Source organism: Salmo salar, chromosome 16 (assembly GCF_965601325.2).
Source record: "Salmo salar chromosome 16, fSalSal1, whole genome shotgun sequence".
NCBI lineage: Eukaryota > Metazoa > Chordata > Actinopteri > Salmoniformes > Salmonidae > Salmo > Salmo salar.
In genome coordinates, this window is record NC_138306.1 from 64,487,309 (window position 1) to 64,504,544 (window position 17,236).

General features: G+C 40.9%; 1 protein-coding gene across 1 annotated transcript in view; it reads left to right on the forward strand.

Moving 5' to 3' along the window:
- Positions 1–17,236, forward strand: part of LOC106574314 (transmembrane protein 163a) — a 47,612-nt gene that overhangs the window by 18,622 nt on the left and 11,754 nt on the right. Inside the window, exons 5-6 of the mRNA XM_014150152.3 lie at positions 1,814–1,910; positions 16,601–16,712. Coding sequence (XP_014005627.1) covers positions 1,814–1,910; positions 16,601–16,712 — 209 coding nt within the window. The remainder of the gene's footprint in view (positions 1–1,813; positions 1,911–16,600; positions 16,713–17,236) is intronic.

The following is a 17,236-nucleotide window of genomic DNA, read 5'->3' on the forward strand; positions in this document are numbered from 1 at the left end:
CAGGCTTCCTCACAATGCCATGGAAACCACAGAACTGATTATGGTGTGTGAATGAATGACCAGGGTGTCGGCGGCAAGAAGCAGGAGAGAGGGGAAACAAAAAGGAGGTGAAGACCTGGCAAGCCGCCCCCCTCCCTCTTCCTCTGTCCTGATAGACACCATCCGCCGCAGTCTCAGATGTTTTGGTGAATGCAGATCGCCATGGAGCCTCTGATGCATAAGCCTATAGCCTGGTTAAACGAGCTTGAATGCTAACTTCACCATTTTGAGGGCAGCATTCAATCTGGTTTAACCAGGTTAATTATGAGCCTTCCGTTGTACCAGTGAACATCGCTTTGATTCAGAATCCTAATGGAAAGGTTTGTTACCCAGCAGCTAGTAATTGGCCTCTCCTAGGTGTGTGTGGGGGGTGAATGTGTGTGTATGTGTGATCCCTCAGGGGAGAGGCCAGGCAGAAGTAAGGCACTAGGCCACTGGACAATTCAATTACCAGGTCTGGAGACGAATGAGCGAGCAGCATGAATTTGCGGCACATTTTTTTTCTTCCACTGTAATTGGAAGAATATTGTTGTATTCGCCTGCTGACATGACACACGGAGCAAGAGAGAAAGGGTAGACAGACTGGATGACTGCGTGCGTTCTCAGTCTAGTCAAGTACAGTTCTGTCAAGTCCTTGCATCTTGCGACATTGATATCAAAACAATCAATCTTGCAATGTGCTTGATGCCAATTGCCTTGAGTCGACAAGACCAAATAAAGGGACTTTTCTAAGCAGCAGGATCATTGAAGATCAAATGGATGTTTCAGTCAGCTGAGCTGTTGGTTGGGCAGGTTTGTTGTGAGGGAGAGTCTGTTATTACACTTTACATAGTTCTAGGAGGTCTCTCTCCCACACACACACACACACACACACACACACACACACACACACACAGAGCTCTGGGTGTCTGTCTCTCCCGCTGCACCACTGAAACCATGCCTACATGGCTCCTCTCCTCTCGCTAGTTTGTTGCCTAGTTACCTTCCGGTTTGGACCCAGGGGACTGGGTGCTGTTGAGTGCGAGCCAGCTATGACCATAAGCACACGCACGCACACACTGGCATCCCTTATTGTCTGAATATCATGTATGTTATGTCTATAATACACTATCTACTTACGTTTTTCAACAATTTCTCTTGTTTTTGGGCTCTTTTGATGTGTATGGTGGGTATAGTAGATCTGTGCTAGACTACTAGATTAAGTAGGGGAGAGGGCAGACAGTATAAACAGTGGGCTAACCTGACTACCCCAGATGAGTTGACTTTTTTTTGGGGGGGGGGGGGCTTCTCCCAGCCAGGCTTACCTAATTGGATAAAACTGTTTTAAAGAAAGTCTCTTCTCAAATTGATCCTCTAAGACTGTGTTCGCACTCTAAATCCGCCATAGAGAAAAGCAAAATGGTTGTTTATTTAATGGATGCCTTTTCTCTTCCACATGCATGGACGTAATGGAGACGATTTGCTATTGTATTACTTACTGTAAGTTGCAATAAACTTGTATGATGGGTAGTTGCAGTAGGTCTACTTTGTCATGGAAAGGTCTTCCTGTGGCCAATGATTTAGAAATGTTTTAAAATACAATATATGATCCCTCAGTCGCATCTATATAAATGACTGGTTAATGTAAATGACTGATGTATCCTTTTTCTTGTGGAACTGTATATTTTCAAAGCAGAATATTCTTAATCACTGTTCTGACTCTATTTCCTTCCATTTCCCCTCTGTCTCTTCATCTCTCTTTCTCCCCTCCTAACTCTGTCCCCTCTCTCTACAGAGCCTGTGTGATCCTGGGTGTGGTCTTCATCCTGTCCTCCCTGTGTATCCTGGGAAAGGCAATCCATGACCTGGCTACCAAGCTAATGCCTGAAGTGGTAAGATGCCACCTCCTGATGTTGTACCCTTAAGCAAGGCACTTACCCTTAACTGCACCTATAACTCTCAATCCAGGGGTGGCACACTGCAGCCTATCTCTCTATTTTGAAAAAAGCTATATGGGAGCCACATGAAAAGCTATTTTTGTTGAACTTAAATAAAAGTATATATGTATATGTATGTATATATATATATATATATATATGTATATAAGGTATGTATATGTATATGTATATATGTATATGTATGTATATGTATGTATATATATGTATATGTATGTATATATATGTATATGTATATGTATATATGTATATGTATGTATATGTATGTATATATATGTATGTGTATGTATGTATATATATGTATATATATATATATATGTGTATGTATAGGTATGTATATATATATATATATATATAGGTATGTATATATGTATGTATATATATTAAACTAGGCAAGTCAGTTAAGAACAAATTCTTATTTACAGTGACAGCCTAGGAAAAGTGGGTTAACTGCCTTGTTCAGGGGCAGAACAACAGATTTGTACCTTGTGAGCTCGGGGATTCGATCTCACAACCTTTCGGTTACTGGCCCAACGCTCTAACCACAAGGCTACCTGCGCCATATGGTCCGGCTCAATGAAAATACGCAAAGGTTGTGCGCTACATAGCCCTATGGGAATAGCGTGCTGTTTGAGAAACACAGCTCTACTCTCCGCTCTGCTCCACATGTCTGGGCATGTGGGCGTTCATTAAGGTCAGCTCTGGGTACTGTAATACCAGTCTTGGCAGTGCCAGCAGCCTTGGCAAAGAGGTTTTACTGCATCGAAGGGATTCCAATGAACATCTGGTTGGAGTGCTGAAATTGCTAGGTTTGGTGATTTTTAAAATTATTTTTTATTTTTTTATTATTTATTTGTTTTGCACATCTTTGCTTGTCTTGTTCAGATCATGATACATGTGTTGGGTGTCATTTGTCACGGCAGTGGGTGCACAGACTGTGTACTGTACATTTCACTACTGGGGCAACACAAATACATCTACAAATCTTTACAAAGTCTTGTGTGGTTGTTGGATGGACAAAAGATTCACTGGAATGCATCATATAGTAAATGTCAAAATACTACATATTTCGATCTTCAAAGTTGTCAACTGGTTGTTCTTGGGTTCTGATGTCTCTTCAACTAGAGCATTGTCATTATGGCGTCCAATGCCAAATGACACCATGTTCACAACAGTGCACTATAGGCCGGGGTTAAAAGTAGTGCTCTTTGTATGGAATATGGGGCCATTTGGGGCACAACTTACTATAAACTCTGTCATTCTTGCATTGCCAGACTGGTCACATCGGGTGTGAATTCCATTTACAAGACTCAGGTGGGAACGTGTGAAGAGACAGAGTCTGAGGAGCGGGGTGGCGAATGAGAATTCTACTTATCAATTCACATTACATACTTGCTTTACCTTTTTTGTTGTGGCTGGCAACGCAACGTTCTTGGTCCACACCTCCAAATTGACCATAAATATCACAGTAGCCAGTAAGCACAAACTACTCAACCACAACAGTAACAACAACAATCTTCTAAAACATATTACACTAAATGATGCAACCAAACCATATTACACTCTTGAATAATGCAACAGTTCACCAGCATGTACGGTGCTGTTAAAGTATTTGCCCCTTTTCTCATTTTCTCTATTTTTGATACTGACTGTTATCAGATCTTCAACCAAAAGCTAATATTGGATAAAGGGAGCCTGAGTGAACAAGTAACACAACAATTACATATTTCATTTGTCATAAGCAAAGTTATGCAACACCAATGCCCCTTTACGCTCAATAACTGGTTGTGCCACCTTTAGCTGAAATGCAGTTGTTGATGTAGTTGTTGATCAGTCTCTCACAGTGACATGGAGCAATTTTTGGCCCACTCTTCCATGCAAAACTGCTTTAAAACTACATTTGTGGGTTGTCAAGTATGAACTGCTCGTTTCAAGTCCTGGCACATCTCAATTGGGATAAGGTCTGGACTATGACTAGGCCATTCCAGAACTTCAAATGTGTTGCTTTTTAGCCATTTTCATGTAGACTTGATTGTGTGTTTTGGATCATTGTCTTGCTGCACTTCAGCTCAGACTGATGGCCTGACATTCTACTGTAGAATTCTACCACATAGCAGAATTCATGTTCCATTCTATTTAGGCAAGTTGTCCAGATCCCTAGGCAGCAAAACCTCTCCAAACCATCACACTACCACCACCATGGGGCAGGTAGCCTAGTGGTTAGAGCATTGGGCCAGTAACTGAAAGGTTGCTAGATTGAATCCCTGAGCTGACAAGGTAAAAGTCTGTCATTCTGCTCATGAACAAGGCAGTTAACCCACTGTTCCTAGGCCGTCATTGTAAATAAGAATTTGTTCTTAACTGACTTGCCTAGTTAAATAAAAGGTGATGTTTTAAAAAAAAAAAAAATTTAATGGTTGACCGTTGGTATAAGGTTGTTACTGTGGAATGCAGTGTTTGGTTTTTGCCAGATATAATGGGACCCATGTTGTCCATATTAGGTTTTTGTTGAAGATCTAACATTCAGTATCAAAAATAGAGAATATCAGAAAGGGGGCAAATACTTTCACGGCACTGTATGTGCAGACAAAGGGTTTTCTCGTCTGTATGCTACACATATTTTAGCTTCAAGACAAAAGCACAGTTGCTATAGCAGCATGTCTTCATCAAGTAACATTAGCCTATCAAAAAATGTATGATTTAACCATTCATACGAATAAAAAAGTACAGGTGGGCTACCTTAAAACATTACAACAAACCAGGCAAAAAAAATTGCAATATCATGCAAAGCATTACATGTGGTAATTGTGGCTGAAAACGTTGGCATAAATGTATTCACTGACAAGCTGATATATATGTATATATGTATATATGTATATATGTATGTATATGTATGTATATGTATATATATGTATATATATGTATGTATATGTATGTATATGTATATATATGTATATATATATATATATATATATATATATATATCATATATATCATATATATATATATATATATATATATATATCATATATATATATATATATATATATATATATATATATATATATATATATATATATATATATATATATATCATATATATATATATATATATATATATATATATGCATATATATATATATATATTATATATATATATATATATCATATATATATATATATATATATATATATATGCATATATATATATATATATATATATATATATATATATATATATGCATATATATCATATATGCATATATATATGCATGCACACACACACACACACACGAAGTTGGAAGTTTACATACACCTTAGCCATTTAAACTCAGTTTTTCACAATTTCTGACATTTAATCCTAGTAAAAATGCCCTGTCTTAGGTCAGTTAGGATCACCACTTTTCTTTTAAGAATGTGAAATGTCAGCATAATAGAGAATTATTTATTTCAGCTTTTATTTCTTTCATCACATTCCCAGTGGGTCAGAAGTTTACATACACTCAATAAGTATTTGGCAGCATTTAAATTGTTTCACTTGGGTCAAACATTTCGGGTAGCCTTCCACAAGCTTCCCACAATACATTGGGTGAATTTTGGCCCATTCCTCCTGACAGAGCTTGTGTAACTGAGTCAGGTTTGTAGGCCTCCTTGCTTGCACATGCTTTTCAGTTCTGTCCACACATTTTCTATAGGATTGAGGTCAGGGCTTTGATGGCCACTCAATACCATGACTTTGTTGTCCTTAAGCCATTTTGCCATAACTTTGGAAGTATGCTTGGTCATTGTCCATTTGGAAGACCCATTTGTGACCAAGCTTTAACTTCCTGACTGATGTCTTGAGATGTTGCTTCAATATATCCACATAATTTTCCTTCATGATGCCATCTATTTTGTGAAGTGCACCAGACCCTCCTGCAGCAAAGCACCCCACAACATGATGCTGCCACCCCCGTGCTTCACGGTTGGGATGGTGTTCTTCGGCTTGCAAGCCTCCCCCTTTTACCTCCAAATATAATGGTCATTATGGCCAAACAGTGCACTTTTTTTAGTTTACATTTTTTTATATAACTTTTTTTTTTTCATCAGACCAGAGGATATTTCTCCAAAAAGTACGATCTTTGTCCCCATGTGCCGTTTCAAACCGTAGTCTGGCTTTTTTTTATGGCGGTTTTGGAGCAGTGGCATCTTCCTTGCTGAGCGACCTTTCAGGTTGTCGATATAGGACTCGTTTTACTCTGGCTATAGATACTTTTGTACCTGTTTCCTCCAGCATCTTCACAAGGTCTTTTGCTGTTGTTCTGGGATTGATTTGCACTTTTCACACAACTACGTTCATCTCTAGGAGACAGAACGTGTCTTCTTCCTGAGCGGTATGACGGCTGCGTGGTCCCATGGCATACTATTGTTTGTACAGATGAACGTGGTACCTTCAGGCATTTGGAAATTGATCCCAAGGATGAACCAGACTTGTGGAGGTTTACAATTTTCTTTCTGAGGTCTTGGCTGATTTCTTTTGATTTTCCCATGATGTCATGCAAAGAGGCACTGAGTTTGAAGGTAGGCCTTGAAATACATCCACAGGTACACCTCCAATTGACTCAAATGATGTCAATTTGCCTATCAGAAGCTTCTAAAACCATGACATAATTTTCTGGAATTTTTCCAAGCTGTTTAAAGACATAGTCAACTTAGTGTTGACTGCCTTTAAACTTCTGACCCACTGGAATTGTGAAATAATCTGTCTGTAAACAATTGTTGAATAAATTACTTGTGTCGTGCACAAGTAGATGTCCTAACCAACTTGCCAAAACTGTAGTTTGTTAACAAGAAATTTGTAGTGGTTGAAAAACGAGTTTTAATGACTCCATCCTAAGTGTGTGTGTGCATACCAACCACCCAAACAATTAAATAAAAATCCTCATGATTTGTCAACGTGCACAATTAGTCTATTCTTCACTCTGCTCAACTAGCCTACTGATAACAACCACAGCTGAAACTAGCCTAGAGAAACCTATGCACTCTGATCCAATCTGTGCCAGGGGAAATGTAATGTCATGTTTTTATAGCTTAAGCTATGTAGATATGACTGGAATTAATCAACACAACAGCGATGACCTACTGTATGAGTATCTTTTTAATTACAAATGCAATGGCCTACACTGTTACCTTGCATATACAGCAAGCTCGTTTTGTTTTATTGTCCAATCGCAGCTGTTGTCTCTTTGTCTGTGTAAAGGGTTTTGTTTTCATACACCTTAAGGCCAGGAGTTTTTCAAGAGGTGTTTTTATTTATTTAAACAATATGCCACGATTATAAAAATTCTGGTCCGGAGTTGGTTAGATTAGCCTACTGTACTACCAGATCAGGAAAAACACTTGTCCCCAAGAAAACAATTTACTTTCCACCACTCTGGGACCAGTGGTGCCATCTCTGAAATAACCACACAATGTTACAAATTATCTACATTTGACATGTTTTTGGAGGTGGGGATGGCCTTCCATAAGTTTTACGTGGCTCAGTGCAGCTATTGCGACAATTTCTAAATGTAACAGGCTGTTACTGCAATTTCAGGTGAACTAAATACAACATTTATCATATTTTCGACTTGTTTTATTACCATTTATACTGTAGGACTGTTGGCTCAACGAGACAATTATGTTTACTGCCCTGCTTCAATGGGGTAATTGTCGGTCTAGTCTTGCGCTACCTCCGGAGGTGACGGTCGAGACATAGCAAGTACGCAAGTTACATTTGAGCAATATGTGTAGCCGAATGGTATTTTGACGTAAGGTGTAGTACGTGTGAAGAGGCTGAGGGAGAGAGACGCACAATCAGACAGCGTGTAAGAAAGGGAAGAGATGTGACGAGAAACAAATGTTTATCTGGCTGCTGTCGGTGCGTGTGAGAGAAAAGGTTAGCGAGAGGGGGAGAGAACAGAGCGATAGAAAACAAACAGATCTGTATATTGAAACAAGCTGTTGTGGTGTCTCTTTTTGGTGGGTAATTAAAGGAGGAATGTGGCGGGAACTCGGGTGTGAAGAGAACCGTGGCCTTCACACTACTAGAATATCTAGCTGCGTTACTCTGTTGCCAGGCAATAAGCAGCAGTCAGTCTGCTGTAGAAATACATTCACTTAATTCGAAGCTAAGAGCCCGTTTTTTAATAATAGAAAGCAAACCAGGTAGCCTAAGGCCTTTGTCATAAGCACTTCTGGTGTTTGGGTTTTTCATCATTGGTTAATTGTATAAATCACGATTTTGCAGGTGTTCGCAGCTTTTGAATTTCGGAAGGGAGGGGATATTCTGGCCCGTAACACGCAAAGAGAGAAGGTGGAGCTCCTTGTTCTTGCGTCTCTTGATCCCATCTCTTAACCACTACCTATGATTTGGCTCGAGGGAATGAGGCCAATTATTGGTGGCACACCTAACGTGCAACACATTTAACACTAGAACCGATGACCTTTTAGCATATAAGTACCCACTAGAGAACAATGCTGGGCGAGCCCTACAGCATATGCATCAGATGCATATCAACCTGCAAGGTGCGCAAACATGCTTGATAAAGAAATGCTTGATAAATAGTGCATAAATTATTGTCCATTATTAATTGCATGAAGAAATATCCATGTAGAAAAATAAGTTATTTGTTTAATTTTTATAATTCTACAAAGTCCTCGAAAAAATGTAGGCCTACTATATCCTTTTTTCGTTTCCCTTACAACACAACTTTATTTGTAGATTCGATTAGTAATAGTGACAGTAATTAAAGTCCATTTACAGCTACTTTTGACAAAGTAGAAACGAAAAGATGACGATAATAATGTAACCAGCCATGTGCCCAGGTGAAATTATTTCCTGTATTCCTGAACAAAAGCACCAGTGCATGAACAATATTGTAAAGGATGAATTGCATAATGAAATATTTGTGGAAATATATTAATGATAGAAGTAATTTGTTTGTGTCAGACACTGTATTGTGCCCATGGCGGCATGCTTAGCAGCTTTATTCTTTCTTGCTGTTCATGTGGTTCTCACGAAGCTCACATGCCAGATCCAGTGGGATGCATGCAGTGTTGCCAACTCCTCAGTAAGGAAAGTAGCTATTGGCTGTTCTAGAAGTCGCTAAATGACGCCTTCACCTAATTTGCATAATTGGCCATGTGCATGTAATTGTGATGTACGCTGTAGGAGAGAGGAATAACATCGTGGGAGTGACAAAAAGTGAGTAAAAAACACCCCCAATATGTTTTGAACAACAAATGAACTTTGTTCTGTCGATTCTTGTTGGGTTTTTTTGTCACAATTCCAACCCTCCTTTATCCGGGCTTGGGACCGGCAAAAGTGACCCAAAAGAGACACTGGCGGAGTTAGTTATTTTTTTTATTTGTTTGGTTTTTTATTTTAGTTTTTTTTACATTTGCATCCCACCCTGAATGTAAGCCTGGGTGGGATCAGCCAGCAGTGGCTTCCGCAGCACCCGCTGCTCGTTGAGAAGAGTAAGAACGATACGTGCATTCACATCAATCTCCAAGTCTCCAATAACACCAGAAAAAGTCGCTAGATTTGTCGCTAGTCGCTTTTTTAAAAAATTTGCAGCTAGAGGGGTCTAAGTAGTCGCTAAATATAGCGACAGTCGCTAAGTTGGCAACACTGGATGCATGGTGCTGAGGATGCAAACACTTATTTTACATCTGTATATTGAGTGCTTTACCACTCTCCATCACTGTGGAGTACTGCTCCGCTGGTATGTTTTTGCGCAGAGAGGGGCAGCTGCCGCCTTGTTTCACTGGCTAGTCTTTGCAATCAACTTGTCTGCCAGGGAAATTGATGCGAAGAAGTTGTCCATGGTCACATTTCTGCCTTTGCCCATGTAAGGCTCTGACTATGAAAACCAGTCGCTCACCCGCTGGCCAGTTAAATTTTTCCCCTGATATGGAAAGCCATTGAGCAAGTACTTGGTTTCGACATAGGCATCTAATCAAAACTTAACTGAAGTCAAATGCACCATTATCAGTTTCAGGTTTCTTTCATCCATTGATGACATGATAACAGGATAATTTACTGTTTTTGCTTAGTAGCCAGAGCAATGCTGCCACGTGAGTGGTCATGTGCTGAATGCATGGACAGCATGGATATTTTTGGCAAAAGTGAAATTGGAACAAGAGCTGCACCTCCTTGAATTTTTAGAGTTACTTGACAAAGGTGAGTGTCATAGAAACTGCAGAATATGCTCTTTCAGATACTATATAGTGGGGCGGCAGGTAGCTTAGCGGTTAGAGCGTTGGGCCAGATTCCCGAAAGGTTGCTAGATCGAATCCCCGAGCTGACAAGGTAAAAATTAGTCTTCCTGCCCCTGGACAAGGCAGTTAACCCACTGTTCCTAGGCCGTCATTGTAAGTAAGAATTTGTTCTTAACTGACTTGTCTAGTTAAATAAAAATTATAATATGAGATCACTGTTTTACCTGCATGTGACTGTCAATTACAAGATGCCCCCATCTCTTAATGTACAATTTGACAACTGATAGGCCTAATATTGTCACTCATCAGATTATTGTCAATGTAATCTTGTCTATAGGTTAACTTATGTGTGAAATTCGATTTGGTGTAGTTTTGATTTGCAGGCTGACAAGCGTTGTTTTTCCTGTTCATCAACTTGGATAGAGTCAAGGATATGTTTTGCAACACACATAGCATATTTTCTTCTCCCTTACAATACATTTGATTAGTAATACAGTTTAAGTAAATAAAACAGTCATGTAACTTATTTTTACAAAGGTAAACGTAAGAGAATGGTATCTAGCTGTAATGTGTGTGGTCGAATTATTAACATGAGTGTCAACGCTGATAAATAGGCATAACTCAAACGCGTCATTACTTTTGATTTTCAAATTCAACCCTCTTCACCCTCATCATTCAGTTAGCCCTAATTTAAATTACATAGTGAAGTAACTTGCACAATTATTGCTCATTCCCTCCATTTGTCATTAATTCAGTGGGTTAGCTTGTTTGCTTCGCTGGATAGAGTCAAGGATATGATTAGGAATAGTTAAATTATTTGCTGCTGATAAATACGCATAACACAAACTCATTACACTTGTCTTTTTTGTTATTACACTTGTTACCCCTTTTTTCTCCCCAATTTCGTGATATCCAATTGGTAGTTAGTCTTGTCCCATCTCTGCAACTTCCGTACGGACTCGGGTAAGGCGAAGGTCGAGAGCGACGAGTCCTCCGAAACAAGACCCCGCCAAGCCGCACTGCTTCTCGATACTGCTCGCTTAATCCGGAAGCCAGCCGCACCAATGTGTCAGAGGAAACACCTGGCGACGGTGTCAGCCTGCATGCGCCCGGACCGCCATAGGAGTTCCTAGAGCGCAATGGGACAAGGACATCCCAGCCAGCCAAACACTTCCCTAACCCAGACGACGCTGGGCCGATTGTGCGCTGCCTCATGGGTCTCCCGGTCGCGGCTGGCTGCGACACAGCCCTGTATCGAACCCGGATCTGTAGTGACGCTGCTAGCACTGTGATGCAGTGCCTTAGACCGCTGCTACGCTTTTCGTTAAAACACCGTCGGCTACAGTTATTACTCAAATGTAAACATGCGTACTTGCTACGCATCGCCTGCTACCTCCTGAGGTCGGTCACGAAACTCGCCCTACAATTCTCCCCCTTTGAAGCCGGGCAGTGTAAACAGAATTATTGTTGAGCCAACAACCCTACAGTATAAATGGTACTAGCAGAGCAATCTTTTTGAAATGGTTTAAATGTACAGTCATTTTGCTAATATTTGAAAGTTGAAGGGTATGACATGGTAAAAAAATCGTTAACACTTGACACCCAGTGTCATGTTATGACACTGTCATAAGCATGTCATTAAATCAGCAAAAAAAGGGTCCTGAAAAAGGGACGTCTGTCTTTCAAAGATAATTCATAAAGATCCAAGTAACTTCACAGATCTTCATTGTAAAGGGTTTAAACACTGTTTCCTGTGCTAAAGAGACCTTTCTACTGACTCTGAAAAAACACCAAAAGAAAGATACTCAGGGTCCCTGCTCATCTGTGTGAATGTGCCTTAGGCATACTGCAAGGAGGCATGAGGACTGCAGATGTGGCCAGGGCAATACATTGCAATGTCCATACTGTGAGACGCCTAAGACAGCGCCACAGGGAGACAGGATGGACAGCTGATTGTCCTCGCAGTGGCAGACCATGTGCAACAACACCTGCACAGGATCGGTACATCCGAACATCACACCTGCGGGACTCACACCTGCGGGACAGGTACAGGATGGCGGCAACCACAACTGCCCGAGTTACACCAGGAATGCACAATCCCTCCATCAGTGCTCAGACTGTCCACAATAGGCTGAGAGAGGCTGGACTGAGGTCTCTGGACCAGACAGGACTGGCAAAAAGTGCTCTTCTATGACAAGTCGCGGTTTTGTCTCGCCAGGGGTGATGGTCGGAGTCGCGTTTATCGTTGAAGGAATGAGCGTTACACTGAGGCCTGTAATCTGGAGCGGGATTGAGGTGAAGGGTCCGTCATGGTCTGGGGCGGTGTGTCACAGCATCATCGGACTGAGCTTGTTGTCATTGCAGGCAATCTCAATGCTGTGCGTTTACAGGGAAGACATCCTCCCTCATGTGGTACCCTTCCTGCAGGCTCATCCTGACATGACCCTCCAGCATGACAATGCCACCGCACAGAATGAGGAGTTTGCCTGATTTCCTGCAAGATAGGAAAGCCAGTGTTCTGCCATGGCCAGCTAAGAGCCCAGATCTCAATCCTATTGAGCACATCTGGGACCTGTTAGATCGGAGGGTGAGGGCTAGGGCCATTCTCTCCCAGAAATGACAGGGAACTTGTAGGTGTCTTGGTGGAAGAGTGGGGTAAAATCTCACAGCAAGAACTGGCAAATCTGGTGCAGTCCAAGAGATGCACTGCAATGCTTAATGCAGCTGGTGGCCACACCAGATACTGACTTACTTTTGATTTTGACCCCCCCCCCCCTCTTTGTTCAGGGAAATATTATTCAATTTCTGTTAGTCACATGTCTGTGGAACTTGTTCAGTTTGTCTCAGTTGTTGAATCTTGAATCTACAAATATTTACACTTGTTAAGTTTGCTGAAAATAAACAGTTAACAGTGAGGACATTTATTTTTTTGCTGAGTTTGTCTTAACAGCTGACAACTTGTCATAACACGGTCATGACACATATTTAGACCTGTTCTGGCATGTTATTTTATGGCTGGTTATGACACCTACATACTGTAAATGTCAAAACCCACATTTATTCAAATTCGTATTTTCCCCGCCAAGAAGTTTCCGTTCTTTTTGAAAGTTTGTTTCATAAATGCTTTGATAAAAACATTAACACTTTACACAGACAAAGAGAACAATTGCAATTTTACGATAAAACTAACAGGGCTGAGCTCACTGGATGCAGGGTTGAATTGTGTAGGCCTTTGCATTTGTAATTAAAAAGATACTCATACAGTATGTCATTATTGTGTTGATTAGTTCCAGTCAATCATTTTTTATTTTTTATTAAGAAGGCCTAGTTAGCTGAGCCACCCAAAGTTCGAATATTAACCAAAGTTGGCTCACATTCACATTTTCTCAGAACACAAGTAAATGGGCCTAATTTAGGTTATAAAAACATGCCGTTATGTTTTCCCTGGCCTGGCCCAGATGGGATCAGAGCGCATGGGCTCCTCTAGGCTAGTTGTAGCTGTGGTTGTTATCAGTAGAATAGTCAGACTGAAGCACAGATATTGTGCACGTTGACAAATCAAGAGGCATTTTATTTTATTACTTTTTTTGGTTTGCTTGTATGGGCTTCCATTGAATTCACTTATACCCATGTTTTCAGTTGCGATTTGCTATTACACATGTAATGATTTGCATAATAGTTATAAAAAATTAAGGCTGGTTTGTTGTAATCTTGAAAGGTAGGCCTACTGTGCTTTTATATTCATATGAGAAGCGTAATTGTTTATTTTTTTTATATGCTATCGTTACTTGAAGACATGCTGTTAGCAACTCTGCGTATGTCTTGAAGCTAGGCTGTAATGAGTAGCCTACAGACGAGAAAATAAACCTTTTTTTTATTGTCTGCACACGTTTGTGAATTGTTGCTTTCAACAGTGTAGCTAATATGTTTTAGGAGAAACATTTCTGTCATTATTGAATAGTTTGTGCTTAGTGGCTACTGTGATATTTACGGTCAATTTGAACTGTGGACCAATGTTGTTGCCAGCCGCAACGAAAGTTATGGTAAGGCAAGGATGTAATGTGAACTGAAAAACAGAATTCTGTTTCGCCACCCTGCTCCTCACTCTCCTTCATATCTCGTAGTGAGAATAGGGCCGGAGTTGTTCCGAAACAGGTGTATTAAAATTCAGTTTAAGAGTAGACCCCTTCTGCATTGGCTGAATAGATTTACCATTGAAAGACAAATGCATGCTTCAGGAGAAGGGTAGAAAATTGGGACGCAGCTTTTGAAATGTGCATTCGATTCCTCACAGAAAAGCCTGGACTGTTAACTGTAAATGTCAGGCACTGTGTAAACGCACGTGACTGTGTGTCGCTGCATTCCAAATAACCCCCTATTCTCTACTACATAGTGCACTACTTTTGACCAGAGCCATATGGACCCTGGTCAGAAGTAGTGCACTAAATGGGGGGGAGGAGTGTGTATTAGAGAGCGTGACTCACCCTCTATACGGCCCTGATCTCTGCTTAGCCATCTCTCATCTCAGATGGCTTTTAAATGCCACGTGTCGGTGCTTCGTTCAACCCAAGCACCTCAGAGTGTCAAGTCATTGGGGGAGCAGGTCTTTCCTAGCCTGATTCCAGGTCTCTTTGTGCTTTATAACTAGCTCCTACAGCCATAGAAGATCAAATAGATCTGCGACCAGGCTAGGACTTTTTGAAGACTTCCCATAAAAGAGATTTGAAATGGTGCGCACTGCGCAGCATAGTAGGATTGGGGCCAATTCTAAATTCAGGAAGTGAAATGATTCAATTCATGAATTAAAACATCCTCATAGAAAACAATGGCATTTATCACATGTATACAATTCACTTTATAGCCCTTGTATACTATACTTATAGCTAACTACGTATATTCACTCAGGGGCGCAACAATTGTTTTAGAAGTGGGGGAGGACAAACAATTTCTAATCTAAAGCTAAGTTCCTGCATATTACATTGTCAGTGTGAGAACAAAAAGTTGAAATGAATTAGCTAGGGAAACTGGTAAATCAATACATGGCTAAACAGACTCGCATTGCTGTGGAAAAAAACATCTGAATATTAGTCTTTAATCGCTTGGCCGCTGGTTTTATCCTGATTTGATTCTGGTCCAGTGTGAGACCATTTAATAGCTAGTGTGCTCTCTGTCATAGAGTGCAAAAAAACACAGACAGCAGCTGCCTCAACTCTCCCATGGTCCTAAAGCCAGCCTTTCAGTTTGCTTTCACACAGCCTGCCCGACTGCTCTGAGTATTCTGCATAGTCCTAAAGAACACTGGTCCTGTTTGTATCACAGTGTATTGATAAAACTAGGAAATTCATTTTAGAACGTGAGGGTCATGACCTTCCACGTCCGTAGTGGTTGTTGCACCCCTGCACTAACATCTGTTTCTTTCTAAGCTCAGCAATGACTCAGCAATATACTGTGTGTTTACTGGGCTTACAGGCTTCACTGTCCTTCTACTTAATTGTAGTCTATCTCTGGCTGATCTTTGTTGCCTGTTTTAAAACGCTTCGAGTCCCATCACACCGGTAGGACTTAGGGCTTCTAACCCCTTGTAAACATTGTGTGTTTGAGCTACAGACTGCTGGGTTGTTGCATTTGATTGGTCTAGTTCTTCTACATCATGATACCAACCATAAGTGTGTGATTTAATGGGGGCTGAGCTAGAGCGTTGTATGTGCGATAAGGGCGGACCCAAACGGTTCGTCTAACAAAAACAGCCGAACGGTTTCACCTACAAACTATTATGACCCATATATGAAAAACAGACTCTCACAAACATGCACATGTAACCTGTTTTGCTCTGGCGCTCACAGGCCACACGAATCGTAAGAATGTAAGGGGTTCTTCTACATAGAAGATCATAGGAAATTCCAAGACGGTGTCCATAATTCTATAAGCTCACATAGTTGCTGTCACAAATTCCACTGTTGTCACTGGCTAGTTGGATATTCATTCCCCACTGAGCAGACAAGTCCTGTACTTACGGCATTCTTATAAATTCATTTTGTCAGGTTTTTGTTTGGCGGCCTTATTTGACATTTTTCAATAAAACTCATAAATTAAACTATGGTTGTACTGAAAATAAAATGATAAAACACTTCAATGTGAGGCTAAATATGAGGGCAGAGCAAGCAGATTCATGGAAGTGGTGCATTTTTTTCACTGGGGGATTTAATGGGACTGAGGTTATTAACCTTGCAGAAATGCAGCTTTTCATGCCTTTCAGGCCACAGTGCAATATTAATGCTACTGCGGAGGCACTCTGCAACACTCACTTTTTCTCTTTCCCTCTTCGTCACCTCTCTCTCTCCCTCTCTCCAATCCCCCTCATCTCATCTGCTCTTCTCTATCAGGATGACTTCCTCTTCAGTGTGTCCATCGTCAGTGGCGTGATGTGTGTCATTCTGGCCGCGGTCAAGTTCATGCTGGGCAGGGTGCTCACCAGCAGAGCCCTCATCACAGACGGTAGGTACCTAACTCGGTGTAGTTGCTCCAAGACACTGATCTTCAGTCTTTTATTTTTTTATTTTCCCTATTAGGATTGGGAGGAGAAGATTATCTTTGATCTGTACCTAGGGGAAACTTCACCCTGGAGCTACCTAACTCTGAGGCAGCAAGGCATACTTCTGCCTGATCTAGGCCACTTGAGTTCAGGCCTGTTAGAGAATTGGGGGAAGGTGGAGCACGAGGGTGAACAACTCCATAGGGAATCTTTGAGATAAATTAAAAGGGGAAAGGTATGGTGTATGGGAGGCTATGGCTGTGTCTGAAATGGCACCCTATTCCCATAGGTTACGAAGATGGAAGGCGATTGGCTTAGACACCATCATGAAATCTGTGGAATATATTGGGAACTACTTAGTGCACTATATAGGGCAGTGACCATCAATTAGATTCAGCCGCAGGCCAATTTCCTTTCTTGAGCAGATGGTCAGGGGGCTGGAACATATACCGAAGATGGTGCCGACAGACATGGTAGCTCTGCTTCT